General features: G+C 45.9%; 1 protein-coding gene and 1 long non-coding RNA gene across 31 annotated transcripts in view; both read right to left on the bottom strand.

The window, feature by feature from the left end:
* Nucleotides 1–6,367: 6,367 nt before the first annotated feature.
* Nucleotides 6,368–9,620, bottom strand: LOC126963785 (uncharacterized). The gene is made up of 2 exons (XR_007729207.1): nt 9,542–9,620; nt 6,368–6,759 (listed from the first exon to the last, which is right to left on the bottom strand). It is a non-coding gene; the product is annotated as an uncharacterized LOC126963785 (long non-coding RNA).
* The window catches only part of RBFOX2 (RNA binding fox-1 homolog 2), a 296,547-nt gene continuing 288,106 nt past the window's right edge, over nt 6,368–14,808 (bottom strand). For all 30 annotated transcript variants that reach the window (XM_050806250.1, XM_050806254.1, XM_050806251.1 and 27 more), the window contains 3 exons: nt 14,113–14,201; nt 13,564–13,636; nt 6,368–11,913 (listed from right to left, as the gene is read on the bottom strand). In XM_050806250.1, coding sequence (XP_050662207.1) covers nt 11,869–11,913; nt 13,564–13,636; nt 14,113–14,201 — 207 coding nt within the window. In that variant the 3' untranslated portion in view covers nt 6,368–11,868. The remainder of the gene's footprint in view (nt 11,914–13,563; nt 13,637–14,112; nt 14,202–14,808) is intronic.

Raw genomic sequence — 14,808 nt, 5'->3', positions numbered from 1 at the left:
AAATCAATAGGCTTTAACGTGAATTATGTTTTAGAGTAAATTGAGTGGAAAGCACAGAGCGCTCCCCCACACCCTCTCCCCTCACCCTAGACCATCATCATCCAGACCGTGTGGTAACATTTGTCACCACCGATGAACCTTCGTAGAGACATCAGTCCCAGCCTTTTTAAAAACAAGCTTTTCAGCCTGGTACGGTGGCTCACGCCTGTAATCCCAGCACTTTGGGAGGCCAAGGTGGGTGGATCACTTGAGGTCAGGAGTTTGAGACCAGCCTGATCAACATGGTGAAACTTTGTCTCCAGTAAAAAAAAAAAAAAAAAAATATTAGTCAGGCATGGTGGCGCACACCTGTAATCCCAGCTACTTGGGAGGCTGAGGCAGGAGAATCATTTGAACCCAGGAGGCGGAGGTGGCAGTGAGCCAAGATCACAACTTACACTTCAGCCTGGGCAATAAGAGCGAAACTCTGTCTCAAAAAAAAAAAAAAAAAAAAAACTTTTCTGTTCTCTGTCTCTCAGCACGCTTTGAGAAGACGGCAGGATCCAAAATCCTGTAGTGGCAGATTCCAACCAGCGTGCACATTAGGATCATCTTTGGCCTCTTCACAAAATCCAGATGCTCAGACCCCACTTGGACCCAATGAGTTGGAACCTGCGGGTCTGCAGCCTGGGCGTGTAAATGGGGCTCTGATTTGCTCCTTTGGTTGAGAACCTCCGATATTCGGCCTAGAACTGGGTCAGGCAGTCTCCAACATGGAGGCATCGTTTTCCCGACATGCCGCTGTGTGGTGCCAGCTTTTGTGACTACTTGGTCACAATTGCTCCTGTGCAGTTTCTGACCGGACTTAGTGAATGCACAGGCATTTTACGAGCTGTGAGGTAGAAGGAACTGAGCTCCCAGGGGAAGGCGGAGCGTGGGAGTGCGTGATGGGATCAGCCCTGTCCCTGGGACTGAGCATTTGTTTAGGCTTGATTTCCACCTGGAGAGACAAGTTCTGTTATCAACAATACAGAGTCAGCACTTCCGCCTTGGGAGGGGCCCACAGAATAGCTTATCTTTTTTTTTTTTTTTGAGACGGAGTCTCACTCTGTCACCCAGGCTGGAGTGTAGTGGCACGATCTCAGCTCATGCAACCTCCGCCTCCTGGGTTCAAGCAATTCTCCTGCCTTAGCCTCCTGAGTAGCTGGGGTTACAGGCGCACAGCATCATGACCGGCTAATTTTTGTGTTTTTAGTAGAGACCGGGTTCCACCATGTTGACCAGGCTGGTCTCGAACTCCTGACCTCAGAGGATCCACCTGCCTCGGCCTCCCAAAGTGCTGTGGTTACAGGCATGAGCCACCGCGCCCGGCCAGAATAGCTGATTTGTCCTGACATCCTACAGATGGGGAAGCTGTGGGGCAGATGGGCAGAGATTTGACTGAGACCACACAGCTTACTATGGCTCAGGGAGAAAGAGAAACTTGGCTCCTTGAAATTCAGTTTTCTTTTCAAACAATCAAAAACAAACCTGCATCATTGGTTGCCATCACAGGGGCCACTGGCTACTTGGGAGCATGGAGAGGCAGCTGCCCTGAGCACTCCTTGTCCTCAACAGAGGCACAGACATGGAAGCCTGAGGCCAGGGCCACCTTTTGATTCATCTTGAACTTTTTGTAAATTCACCTTGTGTTTTAAATAAAGTCTCAGAGAATTATGTGTGATTTCATTCTCAGACACTCTGCCTGTGCTTGTCATATTCCTGGCTGTGCATTTGAGTCTGTGTCTCTTTGTGGAACCGTCAGTATGGTTTATATGATGGGAGCTCCAGCAGGTGCCTCAGTGAGGTGTTAGGAAGCTGGACATGATTAATCTGGTCCTTTGCCCTCTGGAAGCTCAGTCTGGTGGCGGGGAGAGACATGTACAGAATTACCTAAGAGAAAATCCAGTTTCTCCAGGCTTTGTTTCCAAATGGCACCAATATATGGCTGCACGTCACCAATCAATGTTCATGTGATGAATGGAGGCTGCGGACTGGGGCTGAGCTTGAGTCAGAGAAAAACACATCATTGCTAAAGCCTGTCAAAACAGGAAGAATTATGTAAGTGGAAGGGGTTTGAGCCAAAAAAAAAAAAAAAAAAAAAAAATCAAATGTATAAAGCATCTACTACGTGCTAGACAAAGATGACTTATCTTTGGATGCTGTCCATCTAGTTGGTCCAGAGGTCATTGCCTGATAAAAGGTCAGACAGCCACGTGCTACACCTGAGGACTATGGGTGGAGACCAAGGAATCAGCTCGACTTGCTGACTGTTTGCAAGTGGAGAGAGGTCCTCACTGAGGACCGGCGGCCACCCAAGATGAAAGTAGAAACACACCCACCTTTAGCAAACTATTTTTCTTTACATCATTTTCTCTCTTTCCTCCTTAGGGTTTTGACATGGTGATTGCCAATTGTTGTCCAACTTACTGCTTGGCGTGATTGTCTCCCCCACATCCCATTCCTATGTTGATATCGTAACCCCCAGTGTGATGGTGTTAGGAGATGGGGCCTTTCAGGAGGTGATGAGATCATTAGGATGGTGCCCTCATGAATGGGATTAGTGCCCTTATCAGAGGCCCCACAGAACTCGCTAGCTTCTTCCACCATTTGAAGAATAGTGAGAAGGAGCTCTAAACCAGGAAATGGGCCCACACCAGCCATAGAATCTGCTGGAGCCTTGACCCTGGACTTCCCAGCATCTGGAACTGTGAGAAATAAACTTCTGTAATTTTCTTTTTTTTTTTTGAGATGGAGTTTCACTCTTGTTGCTCAGGCTGGAGTGCAATGGCCCAATCTCGGCTCACTGCAACCCCTGCCTGCCAGGTTCAAGCGATTCTCCTGCCTCAGCCTCCTGAGTAGCTGGGATTACAGGCATGCGCCACCATGCCCAGCTAATTTTTGTATTTTTAGTAGAGTCGGGGTTTCACTATGTTGGCCAGGCTGGTCTCAAACTCCTGACCTCAGGAGATCCACCCCCTTCGGCCTCTCAAAGTGCTGGGATTACAGGCGTGAGCCACAGAGCCTGGTCAACTTCTGTTATTTAAAAATTACTGTTTATGGTATTTTGTTATCAGCTCAAAGGGACTAGAGACAGGAACATAGGTTTTGAGTAGAAAAAGGGTTTATTTCAAGCACATTGAATTTTAGGAGCCTATGGGGCTGCAGCTGGATGTTAGTCTAGACTCTAGGAAAGCTCTATGAACTCCAGTTTGGATTTAAGAGTCATTAGCTTACAGGCAGACATTGGTCTCAACAGTGATCTTTTCAGTGGAGTATGGGAAGAAGGTGGCCTACAACTGAGCCCTAGAGGAATAACAAGGTTTAAAAGAGAGCTGGAGGAAGAGGAGCCTACAAGAGGCAGAGAGGCAGCCAGAGATAGGAGTGCAGTGCTGGCTCTGATTTCTGTGGGGTTTCTACAAGAGCAGCACTTAGAAACACTAGCAGTCAGAGGTTAAAGGCACAGACTTGGGAGCAACTGCCTGGGTTTGCATCCTGGTTCTGCCACTTCCTACTTTATGTGACTTTGGCAAAGTTATTTAATCTCTCTATGCTTCCAGCTTCATCTTTTAACAGAGGAATAACAATACTGTCAGGTATGGGCTTTGATTTCTCCCGCCTTAGAAGCTGATGCATTCGCCTGTTACAGTTTCATGGATATTGGTGGAAGACACAAGACTCGGCGAGAGGCAAAGGACTTTATTCCTCACGGTGCAGCAGGCAGCATGAGCCCCCGAGTCCCACAGGCCTGGATAGATGTGGTGCAGGCAGTAGGTTTGCACTGAGCTGAGGGGCACTGAGCTTAGAGGATCCACCTGTTTTATAACAGGTAGTAAGCAAGCTTGCTCTTTGTCCTGAGGGGATACAAGTTTCCTTGTTGCAAACACAACCCCCAGAAAGGGCCTGGGGAAGGGGCAATCCAGGCTTTGCATGCTTGTCAAACCCCGCAGGAAGGCAGGAGCAGGTGCAGGAGCAGGAGCAGGAGCAGAGAGAAGTGCCTCGGGGGCACCCGCCTCACAGAGCTGCTGGGAAGATGAAAGGAGTGAAAATGGGCAAGTGCCACCAACAGTGCTCCGCACACATGTCCACTGTTGTTACTAGGCGTGGCAATGTGGAGGAAGGCAGGGCTGAAAACTGCATCACTTACATCCCAAATGGAAAACAGTAATTCAACAAATATGTACTGAATACTTTCAACGCACCAGGCAATGGCGATACAGCAGCCAACCGAACAAAGTCTTTGACCTCCAGGTGCTTACGTTTTAGTACAGACAGACAGACACCAAATAAACTACCAGGGGAGCACACTGTACAGGGCCTTGTAGACCAAAATAAGGATTTGGAACTGCCTACGGGATGGGAAGCCTAAGGAAGTTTGCACAAAAACATGTCACAATCCGATTGAACAGGCTGTTGAGAGAACACACTTCAGAGATGGAGTGCTGTCGGAGAAAAGGTAGAGGCAAGGAGACCAGTTTAGAAGCTAAGACGAAGCCAGGCAAGGGCATGCCAGCTTGGAGTGGGTGGTGGTGGGGAGGTACTTGCCTACTTTGGCCTGTCACAGTCCAACACACAAGGGAAGAAGCCTTGGGAACACTCGGCAGTCAAGTAAGTGCACAGAGGAGCATCCGTTAACCGTCATCCTCAGGGGCTGCTTCCAGGTACTGGAGGTAGAAGCCAGGCAGCCACGGGGTGAAGATCAAGTAATTGGAATCAGCTGGTAGAAACTTATTCCAGAAGTTTGCCACAAAAGAAACAACTTAGGGCCGGGTGTGGTGGCTCACGCCTATAATTCCAGGACTTTGGGTGGCCGAGGCGGGTGAATCCTTGAGGTCAGGAGTTTGAGGCCAGCCTGGCCAACATGGTGAAATTCTGTCTCTACCAAAAATACAAAAATTAGCCAGGCTTGGTGGTGCGTGCCTATAATCAATCCCAGCTACTCAGGAGGCTGACGAAGGAGAATTGCTTGAACCTGGGAAGCGGAGGTTGTAGTGAGTCAAGATAGCGCCATTGCACTGCAGCCTGGGCAACAGAGTGAGACCCTATCTCAAAAAACAAAACAAACAAACAAAAACCCAAAAACAAGAAAAAAAAGTTCAAGGAATAACTTGAGATTTTCCAATTTTTTAAAAAACTTCTTAAGATTTAAGCACGCTTAAGTGCCAAAGGGACTATTGAGAGGAAGAGGCAAACCAGGCAAGGGAGGAAACTGAAGCAAAGCACCGAGGAGGTGGGAAAGGCTGGGATGCAGAGCGCAGGTGTGGGGTTCACAGTGATGTGAAGAATGCCCTTAACAGAATGAGAGAGAGAAGGGGAAGGACACCCTGTGTCGGATGCAAGTCGGTTTATAAATCTGGTAGTGAACACTCATTCCGGGAGACTGTGTCTGACAACCTCCATATTCTCTGTGAAACCGGAAGCAAGATGATCTCATATGGTTAAGGGAAGGGAGTTACAGATTTATGGATTATGGAGAATTTCAGAGATTTGGGAATTATTGGCTGAGAAACAAAACAAACGCAGCAAGGGATGGGTGAAAAGCACAAGAAAGAAAGAAAAGAGGCCAGGTGTGGTGGCTCACGCCTGTAATACCAGCACTTCGGGAGGCTGAGGTTGGAGGATCACTTGAAGCCAGCAGTTCGAGACCTGCCTGGGCAGCACAGTGGAGCCCCATCTGTACAAAAAAATTCAAAAAATAGCCAGGTGTGGTGGTGTGTGCCTGTAGTTCCAGCTTCTTGGGAGGCTGAGGTGGGAGGATCACTTGAGCCCAGGAGTTTGAGGCTACCGTGAGCCTTGATCACACCACTGCACTCCAGCCTGGGCGACACAGTGAGACCCTGTCTTAAGGGGAAAAAAAGAAAAGAAACAGGAAGGAAAGGGCGAGGCAGGACATATTTTTTATGGCTGAACAAAAAGTGAGGGAGCCTGGGTGGCAGCCGGAGAGCTAGGGGCAGCAGGGACAGAGGAGGCAAGGCAGGAAAATGACACTTTGATAAGGTCAAGTGATTAAGGACAGTGTCTGTGGTGCAGTAAAGGCAGCAGTTGAGTCTAGGGGAGGGTGGACGGTGAAGAAGTGAAGCTGAAAGATTTCAGAAGCAGAGGCACAAAATCAGCTTTTGGACAGATTGGAGTTCAGCAGTTGGGGAAGCTGAGAGCAGTGACACGGACCCAGCTGCTGGCCTCGTTTACCTTCTGGCTTATCGTCACCATTTAGAATCACCTTAGAACGCCTGGCACTGTTCCTTCCTGTACCCCCGACCCCCACTTAAAAAGTCAAATCCAAGTTGTATCTTTGGAGCCTCAGGCAGAGGCAACAGGGAACGAGGATTAATACACACAGGCCAAAGAATGGTGTTTCTCTCTTTTATTTAAAAACAGTGCTTCATTACCATGTGCAAAGGCTGAGGCAGTGCTCCTCCTTCGCTTAGAGTTTATAAAAGCCAGCAACATGATCAATAATTTATACACATGGAGAGTAATACAAAAAAATAAGGAATAAAAGCTAAAGATCTAACTACTCCGACCTTCACAATTCCAGCTACTTGATAATAATAGGAGTAACCCAATGAATACTGTATGGTCTGAAAGCTACTATACAATATGATTCTTAACGAGAAGGGAAGGGAATTAGAGACTGTCACAAAGCCCTGGGATGCTTCTCTGGAGTTAGCAGGGAAACAGGACCCTGGGCAAGCAGCTCGGGTGTCCTAGGAAGTGATTCTGGGGGAGGCCGGGAGGGGACAGAGAAGGCTGGGTGGTCGATTACACAAGCATCCCATGTAATGCCCCCCTGCCCCAAGGTACCTGTTTTGCCATGGCAGTGGGAGGGGCTGGAGGAACAGCATGTTGCATGTAGGGATGGTCCGGTTCCTGCCATGGGGAAGGAGTGGGGAGAAGAGGAGAGATTCTGTGGCATTTTGAGCCTTGCAAAGATTTGGACTGAAAAGCTCAGAGACTCAGGCAGGTCAGCCTGTCAGGGACAAGTACACTCCACCGGCTCTCTTCTCGCTTTGCAGCCCTAGTTTACGTGTGTCAGCCCCAGGTTTGCTCCAGCTATTCACAAGCAGAATATAACACAAGAAAAACAATTCATATCCCTTAGGGAAAAAAAGAGGATCAATTCATCACTCGATATATAATACAGCCAAAATGAGCTGCCAAAACAAGCACACACACAAATACTGTGAACAGAAAAATACAAGAAAATGACTAAGCTGGGAGTCTTGACGGGTTATGGACATTGCTTAAAGCACTTATCAGTCCCCGGAAAAACCAAACCAAAACACATGTTTTAAAAATTCAAAAACTCATGTACCCCCTGGGAAACTGGTGTTGGTGACAAAGGGCAGGGGGTGGGGAGAGAAAAGAGAATCACTGTTCCCTTCTTGCTCGCCAGTGTGAGTGCAGTCCTCAGGTCGCTGGCATGGACGCAAGTGCCACACAAGGAGGACCAAGTCCCTCTGCCGGTGGCCTCCTAAAAGGCAAGGCTTGAGTTTTGGCTGCTAAGCAGTTCTCTCCGTTACCAATCCCTGCCGACCAGCACTACCATGGCTGAATTGATCTACCGTTTTCCTGAGTAAACTGTAACTGGCTACAGTTTCGGTAACATGGAAAAGAACTCAGCTACCACAGCCAACTGCAACACTTCAGGAATCCCCTCCATCCCTGGGCTCCTCACTCCTAGTGCATCCGATCGAGGAATTTGACAACTTGCTGCAGTCTGGTCTGTAAGCCTTGTTTGCAAAGAAAGGTGCCAGGGACTCTACTACGCTCACCGAACCAGAGGGCACACGCTGGCTTAGGACACCCAGAGCCTACTTGGAAAGGGCCCTGTTTCATGCTCTAGCTCTTGGATGGCTATTGCCTGGCCGATCAGTAAAGCAAGTATGAAGGAAGTACACAGGAAAAGGAAAGGGAGGGAAGAGGCTTTTGGACAGTAACATTTCCAAAAAAATATAGTGTTTTATGCAACAGAGAATCAAGTTTCACTGTGTATACTACAAATGGTCAAACATTTTCAAGAGCATGACAAAATAAAAACACACAAATTTACGTCTGATGTTCACCTTGCCCACTATTTTTTTCCTATCTTAAAACAGTGCAAACAGGTAACTTATGCTTTTAAAACACCACGACCCCTTCCCCACCCCCCAAAGTCCCTTTCCTCCTAGTATCTGGGGGAAAAAAATCTGCAATTCTGCAAATGTCACTGTGCTAGAGGGTTGCAAGCAGCAGAGAACTGGCTGAACTTGGCAGAAGGGGAGGGCTCGCCAAAGCTTCCCCTTTTCCCTCCTTAAACATCTAAGCGCTTTCCAGTCTGTCCCTTGGTTGGCCTTGTTCTCCTGCCAGAGGGAAGGGGGCTCATCATGCCCTTCTTGCATATCCTTGGGGTTGCTTCCGTCCCTGTTTGATATCAGTCTCCCTCATGTCTGGAAGCTATGTAACTAGTCACGGGATGGTAGTGATTAACACACCTCTCTGCCGGATCTCTAGTAAAGCATAATTCTAAGCTAAGAGCAGTTCAGCCCCTGAGGAGTCACACATTTGAGGAAAAGCTGCTATCGATGATTTCGATCGTCTAGATTTCCACTAGCTCCCCTCAGACTAAAAGTTGTGCCCCAGTCCACTTCTTTCTCAAAGAAAAAAAAAAATGTTGGCTCAATTCAGACTGTGGCTGTTGGAGGATGATGGTGGTAGTAGGTTTTGTGAAACCCGAGAGGCTGACAAATGGTGAATCACAATGGCTGATCTGAGTTAATGGAAATTGAACTAAGAGACACAAGGAATTCTGGAAAATGCCTTTGGGCAGCTCTCTGGGCTCAAAGAGGGACGTGGAGATAAAGGTTTTCACTCGAGGTCTCCTTTAAGGAGCCCAGCTTCCAAGAGTACAGAAAGTCCAGGTCATGAACTATAGTAAAGTTGAGAAAGAATCATGCATGTGATTCAGCATCGGTGAGTTTTCCGGAATTATCAGCCAGCATCCTCTAACAAACTCACGAAATGCCAGACTCCTCTGACTGTCTCAATACAGTGAGAACCAGAGTCAGGAACAGACAAGCAGTGCTGCTTTGAGCAACCTGCCTCTGGTGAAGTTGACTCTCAAAGTTCAAATCTGTACGGAGTCTCTAAGTTCAAATGGTGATGGCGAGGTTGATGCTGTGACATCTAGATGCTTGTAAGAGCCCCAATTCTCAGTGTTGACACTGAAAACCAAAGACCCTTTCATAAAAAGCAGAACTCCATCTATTCTTTCTTAGAAAAGGGAGCTGGAGGAAGCGGGGTCAAACACCATCCCTGGAAATGCAGCACAAACCACTGGAAAGCACAGAGCTTGCCTTTGGAGGCCTCAGCCAGAACCAGCTGAACTGAGATGCACTCAAGGTGCCTCAAGCTCAAGATTCTGCCTCTCTTAAAAGGTCTGTGGGAGCTGCCTTCTCTACCTTTCCTATTATCCTTACCTCTTTCTAGGAAAAAAGAAGAGAAAAACACTTAAACTCATTCTCCTACTCTCCCCTGCTAGGGATACAACCATTTAGAATTTGGCCTAGTCTCCATTGAGTACGTGGCTTGCCATCTTTTGGGAATGGCCCCTTTGTGAACATGACCTCAAACTTTTGTTTTTTCAGTCAGCTAAAGTTCTCCCTCAAAGCAAAAGCAAAAGCAAAATCCTCCCTGCCCCCATTCCCTAGAACTGTGAAAGCCCGCATCCCATTCCCCACTCCTCTAACTAAAATATTTATATACATACAACAAAAATTGTCTTAACAGCAACAAACCAAACTTTGGCTTGGGGTGGGGGGATCCTTAAAAATGCCCAATGGACTGGGCCGTTGGTGTCCCCTTAGTCTCCGTCCTCCTCCCCAGGATGAGTAATAATTGCATCGAGGCCTCTAGCTTCCTTGACATCGCCCCTAGTTTCAGGCACAGCCTCTCTCCCAGTTATGAGGCGAGACAGGATTCCGAAGGGGGAGAGGATATGTATTCTACGCGACAGGCCAATGCCCTCTCAGACGCATCACTCTGCTTACAAAGAATGCTTGATGCTGTCGTAGGTCAGTCATTTTAATTCAGGGACATGAGTCAGTTATCAGTCAAGAACATGTGTGGAGGCAGGAGTTAAAAAACAAACCCAAAACAAACCCATAACAAACCAGAAGCTCCATGTCTCTGAATTACTCCCTTTAGCAGCTGTCCCTTGGGTGAAAGGTCACCCTAGTACCAATGTGAATAGACCAGGGAGCCAAAAAGACCGTGCTTTTCTATTTCCTAATGCCTTCATTTGGGAAATGCTGTAGGACACTTGCTTTGATCAGTTCTAATAGCTAGAAGAGAAACTCTCTCTCCTACGTTGATAACACAGAAAATTACAGCCAGATGGCAACGGCAGTGACTCACTGCATGACTCTTCCTGGCGATACAGAAGACCCTTGCCGTTTCAGACCCTCCTTCCAATATGGGAGGGCAGCAATCTCAGGGCCTCCGCGTTTTATGTCCTGTAGTGTTAATGTACACAAAGTGGTCCGGGTGCTCAGCTGGGTGTTTTTGGAGGACAGTGAGAAGCTTGGCAGGACAGCCACAGGGCTCAAGACTGTGGATACAGAAGTGACTCATAAAGGCTCTGGAAGATGAAAATTCCTATGGCTTTGGAGCAAGTACAAAGTGCCTCTGCCTGCCCTTCCATGTCCTCATCACCAAAACTTCCAGGGACTGCTGACCTAGGACCTGGTACTCTATCTTTCCCCAGCAGATTCTTTATGCTGTTTTTTAAACTTTGTACTTTCTAAGGCAAGAAAAAAGTAAGAAATACCAGATCTTCTAATACTCCTTGTCTCTTCCTCACCCTCTTTAATGGCTGTGAACACTTTGTACTTCTAATCCTCAAGCGGTGCCCAGACATCTGGGGGAAATCTGGTCACTGGCTTATTAATCTTTCTGTCCCTGGGTCCTGAATTCCTGAATCTTATGGACATGAGAGCAGGATGTTAATAAAAGAATACATGAGCTAAGCTGTGGTTCAATTAAAGGAGAAGCCCAGAAAGAATGCTAAGTTGCAGGAACAAAAAGAAATGATCTTTTTCATACTCCAGAGTTCACTCCGAGATCGGTTTCCTAATGAGGTGTTTATTATCCACAGTCTGAGAGCACGTTTGGAAATATCAATACTATAATTCCAAAAACGATGCCAACTGTCTCAGGCTGTGCGTGTAAGATGATTGTAAAAAGAATGGAGAAGACAGGAGGGAAGAGGAGAGGAAAGCGGCTTTTTAATTCTCCTGCTTTATAAGCACAAATTCCTATCTATCAGCATGTGGATTCCAGCCACAGCCAACCAGAACTGCCTGTCAAAAGACCAGAAACTCAGAAGACGAGAAGAACATCCTGTTGCGGAAAGATCTCTCCCACTTCTGCTTGTCCCCCAGCCATTCAGCACCAGGTACACTTTGGTAATTCTGTCTGCTGATTTCTGATCAGATGCATTGATCAGCTCCTAATGTCTCTCCTTCCTCCTTGACTGCCTCTTCCGTGATTGATAGAATAAGCTAAGCACGGACGTACAGACATGGAAATGCATTAATTTTTTTTTTTTTTTACCACAGTTTAAAAAAAAAAAGAAAAAAATGCACAATCTTTGGAACAAAAGAATTAAAGGCAGAAATTTAAAGGAAAAAATACATATTCAAAGAACATAGTGAGGTATAAAAAAGTATTCTTTCTTTTTTTGTGTTTTTTTTTTTTGTTTGTTTGTTTTTCCTCTTCATCTTGCTATAGAGTTCCTCTACTAGTAAATATTGCAATAGCCAGGCCTCATGAACTGGGGGGCTGTCCCATTTGCAGGGGTCTCACGTCACTTCAGTAGGGGGCAAATCGGCTGTAGCCACCTCGGTATAAACTCGCCTGCAGTAATTAAAGAGATAAAAATAATTAAAAGGTTGATGAGAGAAGCATTAACAGTGAAGAAAAATGTCCAGAGAGGGATTTGGAAACACAGCCTCCTTCAAAGCCTCAAAGCAACTGATCAAGCATTGCCTTGTGCAGTAAAGTCAGAAACCAACTTCTGCTTGTGAGGTGCTCACACCAGAGCCCAACACATTTACTGCTGACCTGATATTCTCAAAGAGAGTATGACAACATTTCATTTCATCATTTACATGAATTAGCACAGAAGGGAAACAATATACAGTTGAAAACTAGTTCTGCCAAGAGTGTGATTTTTAAAAGCACAGGTTTTTGTTTACCTTGATACAGCCTATAATCCTGGTGGAAAACACATCCCCAGTTTCCCCTTCTCACATATGACCCATCTGCAGTGCACGCTACTTCCGACACGATCCCTGCCATGTGCGGTCACAGCCCACGTTTGAGATGGTGCTGCATCTAAACCTGAGTCAGTCTTTAATAAAGTCTAGTTCCTCTATCATCCACAAAGCACACCAACTAGGCTGTTTCTTGACATATTCACATTTATATATCTAGTTGGGGTTTTAACTAGGCTTTATTCCGTTATCAAATGACTTTATCTAATGGCTTATCTCTTTCAATTACAAGTTTCCCAGGAATGCATCTTTCTCAGGTCATTCTTTTAGCATAGGACTTATATCATTTTAGGACAAAATAAAACCTCAGGAACTTCCACCACTGCCTTTATATTGTACTGCTCTACTTCCCTTACAAACATACATTCCCTCAGGGCCCCTATTCCTTCCTTCTACAAATCTTCATCAGTAGAAATCTGGTGTGAGAAGTAACTTCCTCATATTCCTTTAGGTCTTACATTTTACACTTCATTCTGTCTCCTTTTCAAACAACTCTGCCATGTTCAGAGGCAGCTGCCCAGTTGCATTTTGAATTAGAGAGCAAGGCTGGCAGAGGTGTCACTGTGGAACGGCCTACCTTTGTTGCAGCCTGTGAGTCCTAATCACTGAAACTGGAGGCACCGAAGCCAACACAATAATGTTGCAGTGAGGTGGTTGGTCAGAAGAAATTATGCTAGTTCTACAGACTTCTTCGATACTTTATCAAAAACACTATATTTTGCCACAGTTGTTATCAATAATCAATGAAATATCCTATAAAGCGTTCACTTGGGAATTTCTAGTACTATCTACCAGAAGGCTCAGGAAGAGCAGAGACATCCTTTAGATTTGTATTTGAAACTTAGGTTTTTGAAAAGCTTACTGTGAATACTACAGCCTTATGCTCCATGCTCCTTTCCCAACACCGATACTGAAACGATGCCACAGGTATGCACTCAATATTTGAACCAATAGAAAACACTCGCCAGTTCCCCTATTACTCTCACAAATGATGCCACTGCTCGGGGCACACTATCAGTGGTCATTCCTTTCTGCTGCCCTTAACTAGGCCATGTGGCTCACATTACAATAACATACAAATAAAGAGGGTGCCATGAATAGATCTGTGTGGCTTTAATACCTTGATGGAGGATGAAAGGCTAAGTTTACTACCTCCCTAGATCTTCTGTAGTCTATGGGTAAAAGAAGGGGTGAAATGGTTTTATAAAACAATGGTATATTATATACTTACCACAGCGCCAACTCCATAGCTAGCGGCAGGGGCAAGGGCATGGTAGGGGTCGGCTGTGTACACCCTGCCATAACTGGAAAGAAGAAACACAATCAGACAGATAAAGAAAAGTGTGTGATCTAAAAAAATTAAAGGGATTACTGTGCTAAAGACTTGTGAGTCACTTGGTCTTGGATTATCATAAGGAAACTGGAATTACAAGGAATAGGAAAAAACCTTTCTATTTCTACTCCCAAATGCAATAACTGAAAAAAATCTGAAGTACTTCTATAAAATGGAAAAGAAAGGAATTGGAGATGAGGAAGAGAGGGACTGGAGTCAAAGCCAAAGAAGAGATGAGAACAAGAAAGAGGGAGCGGAGGACAGAGTTGATGCCTTGTGTTTTAGGCATGACAAAGGCCATCGAGAGGTCTGCAGAAAGCCCAGGCTGGCAAGATGCCCGATGTGCTAAGAGCTGCTGTGGAAACGGTGAAGGGAGGGAAATGGGTGACATTTTGGGATGGAACAGCTCTCATGCATCCCAAAGCTCATCTCTGCCTCTGTACATACCCGTCGCTGTAAGCGGCTGCAGCGGCTGCAGCAGCGGTGGCTGCGGTTGCAGTAGCAGGCTGTGCATATCTGTAGGCTGCATATCCACCCTACAGGAGAGAAGAGAACTGACTTTACAGATACCTCTCCCCCCAGGTGTACAGAAAAACACACACCCGCCCACACACAGACGTACATACATGTAGACACAAGGACTGACACAAACATAGACACACATGGGAAAAAAATGTTTCAAACTGCATCAGTCTGCATGTTATTATTCCTCCAATAAAAAATTAAGCCCTACGATATGCAAGGATTTGCTTTCCAATTTGTGACAGTATTAAAAGTAAACTTTGGTAGTACCTGTTAAATACAAGCAATGAAGATACGATTTTGGATCTGTCTTACTTCACAGTCTTTGTTGGAACTTTCAAAAGCAAAAATATTTACAGCAAGTTGGGAGAACTCTGACAAGAAATATAAATTATGAAGTTAAAACATATGAAATCTGTATGTGTTGACTTCAGATTCTCTAATGTGTTCTTGGATTGATTCATTACTAAGAGACCACAGCATGTAACAGAAACCTCTGCCCCATCCGGCCTAGCATGTTTGCCAAGAAGCTAAGATAATCAGGCAATATTTAGAAGGAAAAACAGTGTAGATCAGGGGTCAGCAAACTTTGGCCTGTGAGCCAATGCAGCTTGCCACCTG

Source organism: Macaca thibetana, chromosome 10 (genome assembly GCF_024542745.1).
Source record: "Macaca thibetana thibetana isolate TM-01 chromosome 10, ASM2454274v1, whole genome shotgun sequence".
NCBI lineage: Eukaryota > Metazoa > Chordata > Mammalia > Primates > Cercopithecidae > Macaca > Macaca thibetana.
The sequence above is the reverse complement of the archived record's forward strand: the minus strand, read 5'-3'. Positions and strand labels throughout refer to the sequence as shown.